The sequence below is a fragment of the Mauremys reevesii genome, linkage group 18 (genome assembly GCF_016161935.1).
Source record: "Mauremys reevesii isolate NIE-2019 linkage group 18, ASM1616193v1, whole genome shotgun sequence".
NCBI lineage: Eukaryota > Metazoa > Chordata > Testudines > Geoemydidae > Mauremys > Mauremys reevesii.
Genome location: NC_052640.1, coordinates 24231143 through 24250176, shown reverse-complemented (window position 1 = coordinate 24250176; position 19034 = coordinate 24231143). Strand labels below are relative to the sequence as shown.

The 19034-nt window shown below is 42.9% G+C and overlaps 2 protein-coding genes across 2 annotated transcripts in view; both read left to right on the top strand.

The window, feature by feature from the left end:
• RNFT2 (ring finger protein, transmembrane 2) overlaps window positions 1–9772 on the top strand; it is a 75793-nt gene extending 66021 nt beyond the window's left edge. The window contains exon 12 of the mRNA XM_039505537.1: window positions 9750–9772. The gene's annotated coding sequence lies outside the window, so the exon portion shown is untranslated. The remainder of the gene's footprint in view (window positions 1–9749) is intronic.
• The window catches only part of FBXW8 (F-box and WD repeat domain containing 8), a 65787-nt gene continuing 51142 nt past the window's right edge, over window positions 4390–19034 (top strand). Inside the window, exons 1-4 of the mRNA XM_039505532.1 lie at window positions 4390–4493; window positions 9750–9854; window positions 17670–17834; window positions 18796–18884. Of these exons, the coding sequence (XP_039361466.1) occupies window positions 4422–4493; window positions 9750–9854; window positions 17670–17834; window positions 18796–18884 (431 nt within the window). The 5' untranslated portion in view covers window positions 4390–4421. The remainder of the gene's footprint in view (window positions 4494–9749; window positions 9855–17669; window positions 17835–18795; window positions 18885–19034) is intronic.

Genomic DNA, 19034 nt, shown 5'->3' with positions numbered 1-19034 from the left:
GGCCTAGAAAAAGTTACTGTCACTGGGGTTTTGTTGTTCTCTTGGGGAGATCGGTGGCCTGCTCCTACCCTAGCTCGCACTCTGGGTATTACCCAAACTCTGGCACCCCGGTTCCCGGGTTCAGCATTATCCTAATCCGATCTGCCCCAGAAAACAAGCTCTCACTGGATGGCCAGCTCCCTGCAGGACCGAGGAAACCTCCGGTTATTCTTGGGCAGCCTTAAAACCGGTGAGTAACTGGGTTCTCTTTTCCCCACTGGATACACTCAATTGGAAAGTGAAACTTTTGTGTTGGTTTTGGTCCCGCTGTAAAATGCAGCTCACGCCTCTTCAGAGACATCTCCTCTCCTCTCCTACTGCCCTGCGAGTAGGGTCCTATTCCCAGGAATAAAATGCCAGGGGCTTTCCTTTACATTACCCCAAAGGGAACAATTTCCCCTTCACCTGCCAGTTTGCAAGGGGTTGTCTGAGTGGACGCTAATTGTAACGGGGCTATCCTTGCCCTGTTTTGAAGAATGCCTCTTAATATAGCTCCAGCCTTTCTGGGGGACTTTTGAAAGAACAAACTGCTCCATTTCCCTGCAGCCTGAGGGTAGCTCCATCCCTGGTGTAAATCTATTGATTTCAGTGGGATTAGGCCAGGGGTGAATTGGTGATCTAGGCTCTGGGCTGTTTCAGATGCAGAAGAATAATTCAGGCTCATCTTTAACTAAAATCTCCCTCTTCTATTCTTTAGTAAGAGCATCCTCCTGTTACCGGGGCAGCTTTGTAATCTCAGAGACTGTCCTTGTGCAAACCTTTCATTTGCAACGGTTTGTAACTACAAGACACATTTTCTGTAGGCTGAAACTTGCCAGAAAGTAGCTCTCAACCTGAACATGGGGGCCAGGGTAAGTTCAATGGCTTGTGGGGTTTCTGAGTCAGAGGAGTCCCTCAAAATGAGGGCTTGGAATCCAAACGGCTTCTTGGGGGTTTGTTCATTATCTTTTAATTGGGTTTTGTAAAAAGCATAGAAAGCAGCCTACTGCAAAGAAAAAAGCAGCAAGTAATTGCTTAAGCTGCCAATAGAGCAGAACTAAGCAGCAGCAACTGCAGCTGACCAGTGGGAACAAATGAAGGAAATGTTGGAGTATCCCACTCCATAGAGAGAGAATTGTTGGTACCACACCATCTATACACTCTTTTAACACACAAGGTTTTGCCAACAATTAGTCCTCAGTGAAGATCCATTGTTTTACCAATTTCAACAAATATTATAATTTTGCTAAATTAAAAAAGATTATTTTGCCTTAAAAGTAAAAGGTTAATTTGAAATCGATCCAGAGTCAGATTTACTGAGGATTTTTTGTTGCTTGATTTTGTTTTCACCTGGTTTCAGAGGAGATGTGCAATGGTCAGATTTAAGCTAGTCCATGGAGCTGCACCTCCTGAAGCAAATGGTAAGTGCCTGGGCCATATTTCAGTGCTAGTTTTCAGTCTGCAGCTGAAGAATGTAATCTTTAAAAAGCAAGGGAAGTATGGATTATTAATCACACACAACATTTTTTCCTGCCAAAAAAAATCAATTAAAGATGTATTCAAATTGGAGCTGGGAAGTTCCCAGGGTTCCCAGTGCAGAGTTCAGGCCCAGTGGGATTATCTGATATTTCCACCCATTCTCAGTTGGGTGGTGTGGGAGACATTTCCTGATTCTAGGTCCGTATAGTGGTTTGCAAAAGGAAAATCTATTTTAGAGTCAGGAAACTCATTGATCACTCTGTGGCTTGTGTGGTATCTTTCTGACCAGCTGATGAGTTTAAAACTAAACCGTTTATTAAGACTGGAAACTATGTACAGAAGTCAAGTAATGAAATTTCCTATTATTCTCTGGCTGCAGCCTAGGACTGCCCTTTCCTGGGCTTCCTTGTTTCTGCTCCCAGCAGAAAGTTTATCACAGGAAACCCCAAGACTGCATGAAGAGTATCCAAGGAATTGTGGCATCTCTACACTTCCTGGAGGACCCATTCTAAAGCACAGGGTGAAAGATTGTCTCCTCCAAAAACCTGCAGGTGCTTTAGAATGCACAAGGAGATCTCAAGGATCTTGGTGAATCTGTGCAAGACAAGGGCCTTTGTGAAGAGTCACAGTGGCTCTGCACTGCTCCCCAGGCCACATCTTCCTTGGCTGAGGTGTAGTCAGGGGAGTCCTGGATGTACTGTTGTAGCAGGCATCTTCTTGCAAGCTGGAACCATGCCCCTCATGGCTAGTAAAATGAATCAGGTACCCAATCTGATCCTGGCTGAGATAGTTAATGTCAGTTTCCGTCAAAAGAGAATTAATTAGGACCCTGCTCAAGAAAACGTTTCCTGGAATACAAAATATACCTAGCTGTGGTCCCATCAGTGTGCAGAGGAGAGCAGCTCTTTGTCTATTTTAATCAAACCCAGAGGATGCAATGTCTTTCCCAGTTGCCTGGCCATGACAGGAAGTGGATGAGAGGAAACTAGCTGACCCTTCACCTAGCCAAGATAGAGGTGATTGGTAAAACATCTACAGTGTATGACATGGTTGGTTTCTGCCCCTGTGACTGCACCTTTATGAACTCCTGATTAGATTATTAGACTGTACTCTATGCACTGAAGACCATACCTCAAAATCTCTGCTGATGTAAATGGGGAAAAAGTTCAGTTAAGTCAATGCAGCTGCACCCATTTACACCAGCAGAGGCAATACGCAGGCTACCCTTGGAGATCATTTGGAAGAAATCTGAGGCCTGCTGCTTAGCAGGAGTGGCCACCAGCAGCACATTACAGCAGTGTTGCTTGGGCTTCCAAGTGCAATTCAGCACACCAATGTTCTGTCTATTTAGGTACTTATATAGCCCCCATGGCTGAAGTATATGAATGCTTCCCATATACGTCAAACCAGAACTAGTAACAATCTCCGTCTGTATTTGTTTACAGTTTTATGTTCACATGTGTAAGTGCAGGTGTTATGTTGAGTCTGTGTGTGCGAGGGAGAAGAAAGTGCAGAAAAGCTAAGATGAAGAAACCAGTTTTACATGTAATTCTGAAAGTGGCGAGGCTGATGGTCATTGTTGTCTCTGGCAGCAGATAGGCTGTATCTGAATGTCCTCTCTCCTGCACTGAGGAGTCTGCCCTGACTGGGCGATGGTTTTATTGTTCTGGTGGGACGCAGCTGTTTTAGGATGTCACCATGGTCATGGAAGGAGAGGGGTTTCTCAGGTAGTTGGAGCCAACCCCATGCAGTTCTTTGAATATGAGGACAGAGAGTTTGAGCTGCACTCTATATTCGGTGGGGAACTAATTCAGAGGGCAGAACATTGAGGTAATGTGCTCACCTCATTCTGTGTTGCTAAACATGCAGGCTGCTGTTTGTACCATTTGGAGCTTTTTCAGGATGTGTGGCTTCATTCCTAGAGATAATGAGTTGTAATAATCAAGGCTGGAAATCATGAATGCATCCATCACCATGGCCTCATCTGTGGCCAATAGGATGAAGAGCAGTGTTTTGGCCAGTTGCATTTGGAACTGGTTGTTCTTTGCCATCACGGCTATTTGGGCATGCAGCGTCCTAAAAGAGCCCACAGCCACAGACTGACACATCATCCTGGTGCTGTGCTGTCAGCACTGGCTCCTCTTGTAAAAATCAGCATTATAGTTGGCTTATTTGAATATAGTGTATGACCCTTTGCCTGGTTATTGCTGAAATATGGAACAAAGAGCCTCTCGTATTAACTTGATACCGGATGGGGGAGATAAGGAACTGAATAAGGATTGTCCCTTAAGACAAGGGACAGCAGTCACCCTATTACAAGCAATTATTTATTTATAATAAATTTATTATATTTTTATTTATTTACAAATAATAAATTTATATTTATTTATATTTTTATCATTTTTAGCACAGTAGCCTCTCCTGGAATCAGGGTCAGGCCCTCATAGAGATGTAATACATGCAGTCCCTGCCCCCAAAGAGCTTGCAATGTAGAGTCCTGAGTCTTGCAAGCCGGTATCCTTGGGGCTTCCCAGGCACACAGGTTGCGGGTCAAATTGCAGGATCAGGGCCTAAGGCTCCCAGGGTAGGGAGCCCGCGAACGCCTAGTCCCGTGTCACTTTACTCAGGGGAGTGCGAGCAGAGGCACGCAGGTGCGGCGGAGGCGGCAGGGCCAGGGCTATCGGAACGACGCGAGGACACCCGGCCGGCGGCTCTTACCGAACGTGGAACAAGAGACGCGCCGTGACTATTGCGGACAACCCCTGACCGCACCGATAGCCTGGGGGGGCGGGTGGCATTTGCCTGGCAGGGGCTGGGTTTGTAAGTGGGCTTCAGGGATCAAATAAACATGCCGCCCCGAAGGGCCAAATCCCGAGCGGAGCCGAGCTCCTGCCGACACCAGCGGCCGCTCGGCGCCTCTCGGGATGAGCCGCTGGCGCTGCCCAGGGCTCGGCTGCCGGGAGAAGGGGGCGGAACCTTTGTGCGGCGGAACTGAGGTGCGGCAGCGGTGGTTTCCTGCCCGGCCGGGAATCCCGCGCGCTCCGCAGCGGGGCCGGGGCTGCCGGGAGGGGCCCTGCTGCGCGGCGGCTCTGAGGGGCCCGGGCCGCCATGGCCGCGGGGTCAGCGAGCTGGAGCTCTTCCGCCGCCGCTGGCGGGCCGAGCTGGCCGGAGCCCGCCAGGGAAGAAGCGGCGGCGGGCAGCCGAGCCCGGGGAGCCCGAGCTGCCGGGAGCCCGTCTCCGGCTGGAGCAGCTGCGGGGTCCGCTGGCCGCGCCCCGGGATGGCGGCGGCGGCGGCGGCGAGGAGCGGCGGGAGGCCGGGTACTTCGCACTGGCCCGGAGCCTGCTGGACGGGAGGGCCCCGGGGGGCCGCAGCCGCCGCCACCACCGGCTGCCCCGCCCGGGCCTCCCGCCGCCCGTCCAAGCCGCCGCCGAGCCCGAGGGCGGCGGAGACAACGACCTGCTGGGGCAGCTCATCCGGGACCTGGTAGGGGACACGCACCCTCGGCCCCCGCTAGCCCGACCCCACTTGTGCCCCCTCCTGGCTGCCCTCCCCCCCCGGCGGCTCCTGGTCTCTTCCTGACCCTCGCTCTGCCCCTTGTCTCCCCAGCTCCTCATTCCCTTTCCCTTAGTCCCTGTTCTCTGCGTGTCCCTCCATCTTCCCCCTCATCCCCTCCAGCTCCTCGCTGCCCCCTCCCTCTGCCCCATCCTCTCGAGCGTCTCAGAGTAACTCCCCCTCCGCCCCCCTTCTCTCTTGTGGGTTCAGCAGGGGCTGGGGAACCTCCTTGTCTTGTCCCGGGACTCCCCGTGCAGGGGCCTCTGGCACACTCACTCCCCTGGCTTCCGCTGGAGCTGTCCAGGCTCCTTCCCTCTCATTTCTTTCCCCTCCTGCTGCCAACCAAAACACCAAGATCCTCTCAACTCCAGGAGCTCTCATGGCTGAGCCTGGGCCAGACTGGTCCTGGGGAGATAAGAGGATTCTCTCTTTCTTTCTGTGCCAGAAACTTTTGTAAAATGTCATGTGATAACACTAATTTGAAAGTAACTTGTTGTTTTGAGGCACCTCATTTTGCCTTCTGACTTGATAAAAAGGCCTGCTATATATTTTGAATTTGCCCCCAGTGTACAAAATAGCTCAATTCTGTACCTATCTTCAGAAATTAATAATTCACAAGAAGTAGAACTATACAATTCTGTTTTTCCTCTTATTGATTTGGTTTAGCTGGTGTGGGGGTTAGTTTATCTCCGTCAAAATCTGTAGTTACATAAGACTATAAAGTATCAGAGGGGGAGCCGTGTTAGTCTGGATCTGTAAAAGCAGCAAAGAGTCTTGTGGCACCTTATAGACCAACAGATGTAGGGGGGGAGAGGGATAACTCAGTGGTTTGAGCATTGGCCTGCTAAACCCAGGGTTGTGAGTTAAGTCCTTGAGGGGGCCACTTAGGGATCAGTACTTGGTCCTGCTAGTGAAGGCAGGGGGCTGGACTTGATGACCTTTCAAGGTCCCTTCCAGTTCTAGGAAATGGGTATATCTCCAATTATTATTATTAGCATGAGCTTTTGTGGGTGAATACCCACTTCATCAGATGCATGAGGACCATAAACAGACTGGACTTGCTGTGTCTGGTGTTGCTTGCTGGCAATTTTGTTATCAATAGCTTATGAAAGTTTACTTTAAAAATTTACAAAGAATCCTGTGGCACCTTATAGACTAACAGACGTTTTGCAGCATGAGCGTTCGTGGGTGAATACCCACTTCTTCTTTGTTGCATCCGAAGAAGTGGGTATTCACCCACGAAAGCTCATGCTGCAAAACGTCTGTTAGTCTATAAGGTGCCACAGGATTCTTTGTTGCTTTTACAGATCCAGACTAACACGGCTACCCCTCTGATACTTTAAAAATTTAATCTTTAAGATATGTTCAACTTCATGAAAGTGGTAAGGATATGGGATAGGATACACTTATATGGAAAAAAAATCACCTTTGGTCATTCTCATGTAGTTGGAGCTGTGCAAGTGGACCCTTGTATCTTTGTTGATGTTCCATTGACTTTAGTGGGACTACGCATGAGTGCACTTGTAAGATCCAGGCCTAAATCTTTAAATTAGGTTCTGAAATGATAACCCCCTTCACCATAATGTTGGATTTGTAGTCAGGGGGTGGGGAAAAGAAAGAACAACAACAAGAAATATTCTCTTCTGAACAATTTGTCGCTCCACTTAAAAGGGTAAAAAATTACTTTTTGGAACAGGAGTGACTTCATACCCCAGATCAAAATTCTAGGCACTTGAGAATTGTGTGTTTCTTTAAAACAAACAAACAAACGCTCTCTCTCTCTCTCCACTGAACGAATCATAGACGCACTTGACTAATGACTAGGGTCTCTACTAAAACAAAACTGTATATGGCTACCCTCAAGAGGCGTTACTGTTATTTACTCGCCTTTAACAACATTTGAAAAAACATTCTACTTGAACCATTTCTCTTTGGTGGGATTAGGAAGGATAGTGTGTAAATACTTTTGATTGTAACTACTGAGTTTTTAGTTACTCTAAGCCTATTTTACCATGGCTTCAGAATACATGGTCTCATTTTAGCAGCTTTTCTTTAACACCAAAAAGTTTGCTTGTCAGTGTTATGATGAGGTTGCAGTTTACCCTTTTTCTGTTAAATAAAATCTAATCTTTTCACACAAGATAGTGGATGCTTAATTAGTTTGCCTGCACTAAGTATCTTGCTAAACTGTATCTCAGTGGAGAAGCTTTCCTGTCACTGAGAAACCAATATTAATTGTATAAATGAAGCAGTTAATTTGAAAGTAGTCCTAATTACAGCTCTGAACAAGTTAAAAGCTATTTTGATAGAGCACAAGAAGGATTTATCTGCATTAATTTTTTTTTTACAGTGTGGGAGAAATTAGGGGAAAAGCCTTTGCTTCTTTCTAATTTAACTGACTAATTATTCTTTTCTTTAAAAAAATAAAAATAAAAAGAGCAGATTATACTTCTGACAGCTAAGCACAAATTAATCTATTTACAGAATTAGTGCTCCATTAGCACACAGGAGTGCAAATTCCTCTCAGAGGGGATGGCAGTATTAGAGTTTTGGATTCATTCCAGTAGACTTTTAGACAGACCAGTGCTGACTTAACATTACATTGTTCCTTTATGGGTTTTGCTTCATGTGCTATGTTGAGCACTCTCCTAGTGACAGATTATTTGAGGCTTTTGACCATATGTACCGTTGAACATGCACTCCGCTTGGCATCAAATATTAGGAGCTAACAGTTGTGCTTTGTCACTGTAAAGGTGATTTCCCCCCCCTTGCATTGCAGTAATTAAGTCCCTGTCTGATCTCTGACTCTGATGTTACAATGTGACCATAAATACACACTTTAGACCTAGAAATTTTTTGGCTGTTCTCAGTTTGACTTCATTGGGGTGGGAGGTGCGAAGCACTACTCTAAGAAAGCCCAGCATTACCCATTTGACTACTTTTTTTGTTCTGTATTTCCATTGTCAGGACTGCAGAGGGCATGGACTCGAATTAGGAATTGGCAAGGATGGGGGTGATCTAGTATGAAGTGGAGGTGGTGAGGCAAGCTGTGCACTGCAGCAGTACTGTAGAACAGACATAGCTGAAGAGTCAGAATATGCCTGACTTTGGCAGAGATGATGAATAAATGGGATGTATTTTGTTAGTTACACTTCAATAGTTTATTTTAAGTGTGAGATGTTATGAAGATGTGTGAGAATCTTGAAGTGTTTGAGATGTAGGCAAAATAGGAACTCAAAAAAATCAGAGATCAAAATTCGAGGAGTAGGTTTTCTTGAATGTTACGAATGTGCCAAGACCCATTATAACAACATGAAAAATATCTGGAAATTTCAGTTAGGATCTGCTTGTGTGTTAAGTCTGAAGACTGAAGTTGAGAGTTGTAGTTGGAAATAAAGCAACTTAATCTTGCTTTAGCCTCAAATCTCAATGCAACCTAACGTGTAGAATTATGCCTTCATAATGCAATATTATGCCTTCATAATGCAGTATTTTTTCTTTTACAAGATCTGATTTGTGGTATTTACTCAAATTTAAAAATTATTGTGTTAACATATTTCTTCTGATAGGAATTGGATACTTTCAGACATACAGAAAACTGTAGAGCAACAGTTCTCAACCAGGGGTTTGAGGCCCCTGGGGGGCCATGAGCAGGTCTGCCAAGCAGGGGTGGCATTAGACTCACTGGGGCCCAGGGCAGAAAGCCGAAGCCCCGTTACCCTGAGCCCCACCACCTAGGGCTGAAGACGAAGGTTGAGCAGCTTAGTGGTATGAGGCCCTAAGCAATTGCCCAGCTTGCTGCCCCCTAATGCCAGCTCTGTCTCTTATATGCAGAAAAACAGTTGTAGCACAGGTGAGCCATGGAGTTTTTATAGCATACTGGGAGTGGGGAGGCAGGTGCTAAAAGAAAAAGGTTGAGAATCCCTGCCATAGAGTATAATCTCATTTTGATCTATTAAGTAAATAAAGATGTTAGGACACTACATTTTTTGCACACTCTAGTTAAAACTCTTAAATGAATGAATGTGTAGCGGGTATATGTTTTTAAAGCGCATTCATTTTAGACTTGACAGTGAAGTTTTGAAGGTTTTTTTTATTAGTAACAAACATCTTGTCTTCAAGACACCCCCCCCCGTTTTAAAACGTGTACATGAATGTCAGCTGTCTTCTTTCATGGCTTTTATTATTCAACTATAAGCAAACAAAAGACTGAAAAGCTCTAATTTCTGAGTATTAACAAATGACAAGGAAAATGCATCCTATTGGCCTGCTCCTTGCAACCAGTATAATCGTATGAGTACAAAAAGGAAGTGTTGCTCAGGTAAACTAAGATTTGTGTCTTGTTCATGTTTACAACCCTTCTGACTAAAAACTCCCAGTGAATCATCTAGATGGCCCTTCTTTCTCTCTTGCCTGAGAGAGATGTTCCCAAAGGGAGCTAAAGTGACTTACCTGATCTGACTGTTAGGATGAGAATAGCTCTGCACCTTCATGCAGGAGTGACTGCCCGACATTTTGGTATAGCAGGATTGTAGGATGGAAGAGCAGAGAAGGCTGGTCTGATTTTAGTTATGACACCAGGAGTACATATGATCTCTCCTTGATTTTACTATGGGGATATTACTGCCTTGCCACTAACAATGTGCAATTTATTCATGTATTAGAAAAAGTAACAGTTTATTTTTCTTTTTCTTCTCAGAATGAAATAAACGAGGTTCCTTTCTTTGATATCCAGCTGCCTTATGAACTGGCATTAAAAATTTTTCAGTACCTGGGAAGGACTGAGCTGGGCAGGTGTGCTCAGGTAAGCACTATCCAAGACTTGCTTGTCTCAGACCATGTAAGGTCAGCATGGGTGCTCACCGTGATGCATTTCAGCTACTACACTGTGCAGTAGCCCTAACTGACATTTTCCTCCACCAGAGACTTATTTTATAATTCTGTACATATTAAGACATACTCCAAAAGCTGAAAATTGAAAGCAGTATTAAATGAACTTGATTCATAGTTTGCTTCAGTGTAGTTAACAGAAATGTTAAAGGTTTGATAACAGCTCTAAAGGGACAGCATGAAAACTTAACACCAAAAGAAATGTTTGCTTGGATTTTCATTTCCAGTCAATATAGTTGTTTATAAACAAATGAGCATTTTTTGCAGTGTTTGAAACACAAACAATGTAGCACTGAGAACCTGGAAATGAAACTGACTTAAAATTGATTTCCTTGTTAAAGCTGATACATAGAAAGTCAACAAACAGGATAGTGAAAAATGGAATCTTAACAATTCTGTCACTTTTAGTAATTTAGTAACTGTTTGTTTAATTTTTTTCCCCCTTCAAATTTACCCTGTTCCTTTTGAGGGATTGTAAACAGGTACTGTTACCAGCCTGTTCTCAGGGAGAGCCCATATACTATGTATATAGTAATTCAAACTCATCTCCTTCCTGAGGTTTGGTTTTATTAACCCAGAAATTAAGAATACTACTACATAAACTTACTTGGCTGCCCCTAGGGTTTCTGCCCTAAGACTGTTCAGTCCACACCCTTGATCCTCTCTCCAGGGAGCCACTGTTGCCTCCTTTCCACCTAGATTGAATAATGAGCCACCTGCTTCACTGAATCACCAGAACCCACTTAGCAAATGCCAATTATCTTGGGGAATGTTAATAGGGTGGGGTGTTTCGAGCATTCACTCCCAACCTATTTCATGGACATTGTGGGATGTTTTTGGGCCCGGCATTTAAGATTTCTTTCCCAAGGTCATGTATTCACACAAAAGCCAATATAAACCGCCTTTGGGGGTGGACTTAAACATCCTCTGAGGTGTTGACAACAGCAATAATGAAGCCTTATGTTAGTACACAACTACCAAAGAGTAAAACTGGCTAGTTGAATTAAATGCAAATAGTTATCAACTAGCATGAATGATTAAATTAGACATTTAACATTTTTTTCAGTTTGAATAATCTATGTTGTTACGCAAGTAAGGATAGCTATTATTTAAAAGTTTTAACCTGACAGTGTCCCTTAAAAACAACAAAAAAGTACCATTAGAAGAAAAAGATTTCCTCTTGTAAGCATTTTGCAAGAAAAGTTTCTGAGGCATTACTTTGTACTAACATGCTCTGTAGAAGGCCATGAAGCTTTCACATCTGCTCCTGTTTCTGTCAGCCATCCTATAAAAATGAAACAGGGCTGCATTTCAGAGTGGATTGCAAGTAGGCTGGAATAATTTTTCTGCAGCCGTGACCAATTTACATTGCAGCATACTAGTACTTGGTAGTGTTAGCTACTAAAAGGGCTATCTTTTTAGCTAATCTTTTTTTTTCTTTTATTCAAAGCCCATTTTTATGACCTAGACAGAAGGTAAGTGTGAGATGTGTAAAACGTTCTTAGAAAAAGACTGTGGATATTATGTAGTGGTTAGCAGCTGAGCAAAGGCCCAGTATTTTCAGGGCTTTCAGAATGAGATGAATATCCAGTGCTTTAGTGTAGAACTGGCTTCTTTTAAGTGTTCAACTAAAAAGCAAAGCAATAAAAATAAATACTGTTTTCATTTTTCTCTTGGTAATTGTTGTTTTGAAAAAACTCCACCCTCTTCTGTTAAATGGAATGCCCTGCTGCTTTGCAGGGTTTTGTAGAAAGGTTTTTTTTTTTATTATTAAGGTGCTGTGGGAGTTTAGTGAAATTGGGCCAGTTAGTGGAAATGGCATCATGAACTATGCAAGTGCCTTTGGAGAAAACCTGTTTGCTTAATTGTTTATATCAAATTGGTAACTGACTAACAGTAAAGTAGCCTGACTGCTGAGTCTCTTTGAGATTTAATCACACCACAGACTGCTTGGGAGAACTTGAATTTTATCCTGATTTTTTTCCCCTTCCTCCCCTATCCACCTTTCTTTCCCACAGCTGCTCTTTGATTTATTAGAATCATAGAATATCAGGGCTGGAAGGGATCTCAGGAGGTCATCTAGTCCCACCCCCTGCTCAAAGCAGGGCTAATCCCCAAACACATTTTTACCCCAGTTCCCTAAATGGCTCCCTCAAGGATTGAACTCGCAACTCTGGGTTTAGCAGGCCAATGCTCAAACCACTGAGTGATCCCTTCCCCTGCAATTAATGCTGTGAAAGGCAAAGGTGTCTGTATGATATTTTAGACATCATAAGGTCATGTGCATCATGTGAATTAATGGTGTCATTGGTTCCTGAACTCTTATGGGTTCACTGAGGTTGTGAAGTATCCATATTGGCATATGCTGGACAGCTGTTCTTTTCTGGTACATAGTGGCAGCTGCATTTTGAGAAGTCACAAAGCCTGCCTGTTTTTCCTCATATTGGTAGTGGATAGTAATGAGAAGAGTGAGGCACTTGGGAAGCTACACATGTGGCAGAAATTTAAACAGTTTTTTTTAGAAAGTGTAATATGGAGGGCCTGATATTACAGATGTTTGTGAGTACCATAACTCATGCAATATTTCCCACTGACTTCCCTGCATTTGTAGGATCAGGCATTGTCTGAAAACTAGGGGACAGTGTGTCTTGTCTGTGTTCTGTAAAATGCTGTGTGAACTTCTGGTACTATCTAAATGTTTTATAGTTACTAATAAGACAACATTTGTCACTTGCATTTTGTGCTGGAAATGCTCCTATGTGATGTGTATTAAAAGCTGTAGCTAGAGTAAGGTTGAGTTTTGTTTGTAAATATGTCGGGTGATTTGATCTAAGTATGTTTATCACTAATATCATGCTTTTCATCTTCAGAGTGACTTAGAAATACTAATCAATCTAACTGTGTATATTTAAGGCTCTCACTGGAGGAACTGACTTGTATTTCAAGAATGACAGATCCTGTAAGACAAGAATTTTCAGTTGCATTGTTCTGTCACTTACAGAGTTATTAACCTGAATAATTGAGAACTATCTCAAGTTGTTTAATAATGCTTTGTATAGGATATATAAAAAGCCACACATGGTTTGATGTCTCATAGCTTTTTCACGTACAGTTCTGAAGCATGGATGGATGGGGCTTACCGCTTTTCTTATGTTCACTGAGCTAAACTCAAGCCAGTCAATAGGATGAGAGGAAGTAGAGAAGCAGATGGACATAGATGTCCTGAACTTCGTGTTTGGAGGGAACTGATAACTCTTTGATTAATAACAAAAGCAGCCTTAGTGGCTCTTGATAAAATTATTAGCATTTAGGTCAAATTCTGCACTACATTGCAGCCTATACTTCCCCATTGAAGTCCCTAGGATTCATCCTGGGGTGTACATTTGTAATGACTTTGTGCAGTTTGGTGGTGGAAGGAAGGAAACTTAGTGAAAGGGAGGAACGGGTATATGTTCAACTGGATTTTGGTCAGTCAGAACAAGAAAATAAAGTCTGGAATCTGATGGAAGGAGTCCTATAGATCTTATTAAAATATGCAAATAGCTTTAAATAAGGTAAAATTTCTAAATATATGAACACCACTTTCATGCTTGGCTGTATGTAAGTAAGATGTAATGAATGCCCCTGCGTGGAGCTGAGAAGAAACAGAATTTTCTCTATGGAGAGTGGCAAGAAGTCTGATGTAATGTGATAAAAAGATAACGGTGACATTAAAGGCAAAATAAAAAAAATAGTTTCTAGATGCAGGGTAAGCTATGCAAGATGTTCTTGTTAATAAGCTTTGGACATTTACGTAATACAGACTTGGAAAATAATTATGGTCCCACTTTAGTTTTTAATGAGAGTTTTGAGTTTCGACTGAGCTCTTTGACTAGCCGTTAGCAAGCAGGTTGTGAGCGTGTGTACATGTACACAAATAAAGCCATGATTTTTTTGGCTCTCAAGGCCTCACCTGAAATTCGAACTCAAGCTGCGCTAATAAATCTGATTTCAGCCAATAGCTGGTTTTTAATGCTGCAGCTCGCAGTGGTGTTGTGAAGTGAAATGCTTGAGACACTTTTATTAGAGACTTCTTGCAGCTGAGGCTCGCTCAGTAGGGCTTTTACTAGAGATTGTCGTGCCAGTTTTGGTGCATTAAAGAAAGGCTATGTTAGACATCCTTTGGAAATCCATGCTTGTAAACTGGCAAGACTCAATGTAATTTGATTTAAAAAATCATAAGATAGGATTTCTCCCCCCCTTTGAATGTTTGTTCATGAAAGGTAAAATGATACCAAAATTAGTTCTAATATTTTTTGCTCTGTTGTTTAAAACCAACTTAAAAACTTGAAACTGGAAACGTCTCAACAAATTTTGCCCATTTTGGCAACGCATACGTTGTTTTTTTCTTCTTCCATATATTGGTAACAGGGCAGAAGTTGGCATGGCTTGATTTTTGTTTACTTCTCTGTTTGTGCACAAGCCTGCCTCATCAATGTCAGCAGAAATGCGTTCCAACTAAAGAGACAGAGAGGTTTGTTTCCTATCTGCAGTGTTTGCCCAGAGTTTTAACTTCTGCAGAACAGCTGCTTTTTTGTCTGTGCCAGCCAAAAATGGTAGCTTTTGTCTTTGTCTAGGCAACAGTGTGTAGATTTGTATTACTGTCAAATAATTGGAATTGAAAGGAGATTCCCCACTGGATTAGAACAGTTTTTTTTCAAGTTTTGGCATCATTTTGATTCTCCTGAACTCCATGACCGTGTCCCTTTAGGGATGGAAGTGGTGATGGACATTGAAGTCCTTGTTTTTCAGTTTTAAGACCGATCTAGTCAGGGAAGGCACGCTACACGTTTCCTCACTTCTAAATGAATAACTGTAATCCAGATCGCTGTCTTGTCTAGTGATGAAAACTAATTCAGCCGATGTGGTCAGTTTGGACTGAGGTCTGTAGTCACTAAGGGTACGTCTTCACTACCCGCTGTATCGGCGGGTAGCAATCGATTTCTCGGGGATCGATATATCGCGTCTCATCTAGACGCAATATATCGATCCCCGAACGCGCTCCTGTCGACTCTGGAACTCCACCAACCCGAACGGCGGTAGCGGAGTCGACATGGGGAGCCGCAGACATCGATCCCGCGCTGTGAGGACGGTAGGTAATTCGATATAAGATACTTCGACTTCAGCTACGTTATTCACGTAGCTGAAGTTGCGTATCTTAGATCGATTTTCCCCCGTAGTGTAGACCAGCCCTAAATAGAATAGTAGCTGTGCTGGAGGTGGGTGCCCAGTCCAAGAAAGAGCAGCTTTCACAGCTGCTGACCCTGAAAGGCTCTGCAGGCTATGCAGCCATAGCGACTGATCTCTCTTCCCAGGGCTTACTCCCCACTTAGTCATGGTTGCATAACTCTTCAAATGTCATTACATAGCTATTCCTTTTCCAGTTCTCTAGCCAAATTGCAGTCTGCTTGTCACAGAGGGGTTCATGTTAAACTCTCTACCGTTAGAGAAATCATGTCCCCATCTTGTTATGCACTTAAAATTTTCTGTTATTGGGATTTCTGTTGGAAAAGGACTTTAAAAAAAAAAAAGAGAGAGAGACTAAGAAGCAAGTTACAATAAAGCTGCTAGGATTTTGTGGCCCCAGCAGAATTTGTTGTTTGATCCTACTTCTCTGCACTTCAGTGCAAGCAACACATAGTAGCAGTTAATATTATTCACCATTGCAACATGCGCCAGTCTGGCTATTCATATTTTGCAGTGGAGACTCGGTGACTGCATTTTTGCCACCAAATATGTAGTTAATGCCTCAAACTGCAATTTGGTGTTTCTGGCTGTTTGATTCTTATGAGCAAAAATATAACTGCATTTCTATGAAGCATATTTGTTTTCAGTCTGGACATCCTCGTTCTTCTTTGGTATATTTATTGATTGGCAGTGCACTGAACTGATGTGGACTGCACACTATACGTTCTAGGCTACTTGGTATATGACACCTAGAAGTGAGACACAATTTTAGGATTGAAAACAGGCTTATCACTGATCTCATTGACAATAGCATCTCTCACATGGAGCTATTTCACTCTTCTCTTTCATGCAAGAATTGTAGCACAATCACTGCTTAAAGTGTTTTTTTCCTTTTGAATCTTTAAAATGGTAATTCGAGGCACACAGTTTATTGTGGTGAAGCAATTCCTTTTGAAATAGACAGCAACTTGAGGCTATTTTAAAAATTTAGTTTAATACTTCATTCTTATTGATGCACACTGTAATACAATATTTTATAAAAAGAACGAGGAGTACTTGTGACACCGTAGAGACTTAACACATTTATTTGGGCATAAGGTTTCGTGGGCTAAAACCCACTTCAACAGATGCATGGGGAGTGGAAAATACAGTAGGAAGAGATATATAGTGAACATTGAAAGATGGTGGTTCCCATACCAACTCTAATGAGACAAATCAATTAAGGTGGGTTATTATCAGCAGGAGATAAAAAAAACTTTTGTAGTGATAATCAGGATGGCCCATTTCAAACAGTTGACAAGAAGGTGTGAGTAACAGTAGGGGGCAAATTAGCATGGGGAAATAGTTGTTAGTTTGTATAATGACCCATCCACTCCCAGTCTTTATTCAAGCCTAATTTAATAGTGTCAGGTTTGCAAATTAATTCCAGTTCTGCAGTATCTCGTTGGAGTCTGTTTTTTGAAGTTTTTTTTTTGTTGAAGAATTGTGACTTTTAGGTCTGTAATTGAGTGTCCAGGGAGGTTGAAGTGTTCTCTGACTGGTTTTTGAATGTTATAATTCTTGACGTCTGATCTGTGTCATAAGAACGGCTGTACCGGGTCAGACCAAAGGTCCATCTAGCTCAGTATCTGCCTACCGACAGTGGCCAATGCCAGGTGCCCCAGAGGGAGTGAACCTAACAGGCAATGATCAAGTGATCTGTCTCCTGCCATCCATCTCCATCCTCTGACAAACAGAGGCTAGGGACACCATTCCTTACCCAACCTGGCTAATAGCCATTTATGGACTTAACCACCATGAATTTATCCAGTTCTCCTTTAAACGCTGTTATAGTCCTAGCCTTCACAACCTCTTCAGGTAAAGAGTTCCACAAGTTGGCTGGGCACTGCGTGAAGAAGAACTTCCTTTTATTTGTTTCAAACCATTGTCCATTTATTCTTTTGCATAGAGCCTGTCTGGTTTGGCCAATGTACATGGCAGAGGGGCATTGCTGGCACACGATGGCATATATCACATTGGTAGATGTGCAGATGAATGAGCCCCTGATGGTGTGGCTGATGTGATTAGGTCCTATGATGGTGTCCCTTGAATAGATATGTGGACAGAGTTGGCAACAGGGTTTGTAGCAAAGATAGGTTCCTGGGTTAGTGTTTTTTTGTTGTGTGGTGTGGTTGCTGGTGAGTATAACACGGCTACCACTCTGAAACCTGTCACAATATTTTATATCTCACTGCTGTCACATTCCTAATCAGTCATTTTCAGCAGGGCTTTAGAGGGGTGATGCTGACATCAGAGTTATCTTTAGCCTATACATGTGAAAATACAATTGTGAACATGAATTTATGTTTAATCTTCAATGCAACCTACCTCCTCTTTTCTCACTAGAATTTTAAAAGGGCATGTTGTCACAAAGGTAGGGCAAAATGAATGCATTGATTTGGATGTCAGTTGGGCCTTGATAATTACCTGATCTGATATTTATTTCATGTCTGTCTGCTTTTAGGTGAGCAGGACATGGAAAGTACTTGCAGAAGATGAAGTGCTTTGGTACAGATTGTGCCAACAGGAAGGGTACCTGCCTGATGCCAGCATCTCTGATTGTTCCTGCTGGAAACTTGCCCTTCAAGACTGCCGTGCCAAAGAGCGCACTTTAAGAACCAATTGGAAGGTAAAACAAAAATAGTTTTAATAATACTACTCAATGGTGACCATGTAGAACGATATAACACAGCTCAAACCAGTCATTCTACTGCAGGGGTCGGCAACCTTTCAGAAGTGGTGTGCCGAGTCTTCATTTATTCACTCTAATTTAAGGTTTAATGTGTCAGTAATACATTTTAACATTTTTAGACGGTCTCTTTCTGTAAGTCTATAATATAGAACTAAACTATTGTTGTATGTAAAGTAAATAAGGTTTTTAAAATGTTTAAGAAGCTTCATTTAAAATTAAATTAAAATCCAGAGTCCCCCAGACTGGTGGCCAGGACCCGGGCAGTGTGAGTGGCACTGAAAATCAGCTCGCGTGCCGCCTTTGGCACAGGTGCCATAGATTGCCTACTCTTGTTCTACTGTTAGTGAAATGTGAGCTTCTTATTGGAGTCTTTTTTGCCAATAAGAAGGTGAAGGCAGCGCAAGGTTTAATGAGCCCTCCTCTCAGCTGTTGGTGACTTGCTTGCCTGTCTTTCTTTCACTTTGAAAAGGTGCTCTGACTCCTGTGCCCTCTATTCATGTAATCACCACTTAAAGACCTGGTCCTTCAGTCCTTGCTCTTAGGAGAGTCCTCACTGGAATCAGTCTATGCATGTGGTTCTGTAACCTTCTCCATCCCGTCCCAATTCACCTCTTAATTTGATGAGTGAGAGATGCTTTTGGTCTGTAGCAGCCTACAACAGTCTCTTGCATAGTAGAGCGGTGTCATTCTTCTTATCAAGAGAATACATGGGGAAGTAGAGACTCTGAAACATATAGGAGATGAGCAGATCCTGAATGGCTGTTCTTTCCTCTGACCTCCACTAAAATGGGCAGTGTAACCCATACAAAAGCATTAGGAAGGCATGGGCTTCTAGGAGAATCTGGTGTTAGATGAACCTATTACAAAAACAACAGTGTCCCCCTGTATTTCTGTGCAGAACCGCATCGGTGCCGTGAGCCAGCTGCAGTATGAGTTGGGTAAAGTTTTGTGTGATGTGCATTCTTGTGATGGAGTTGTCATTGCTGGGTAAGTATGAAATTGTTTAGTGTTTGTATAGTCTTCCTCATTGTGAGCTCTTGTGTGCTGTATCTTGACTAATTCACAAGCAAATCCAGACTGACATAATAGGGAGAAGTTACGTTTTCCGGCAGGAGCTCTTTTCCAGTTGAGATCTAC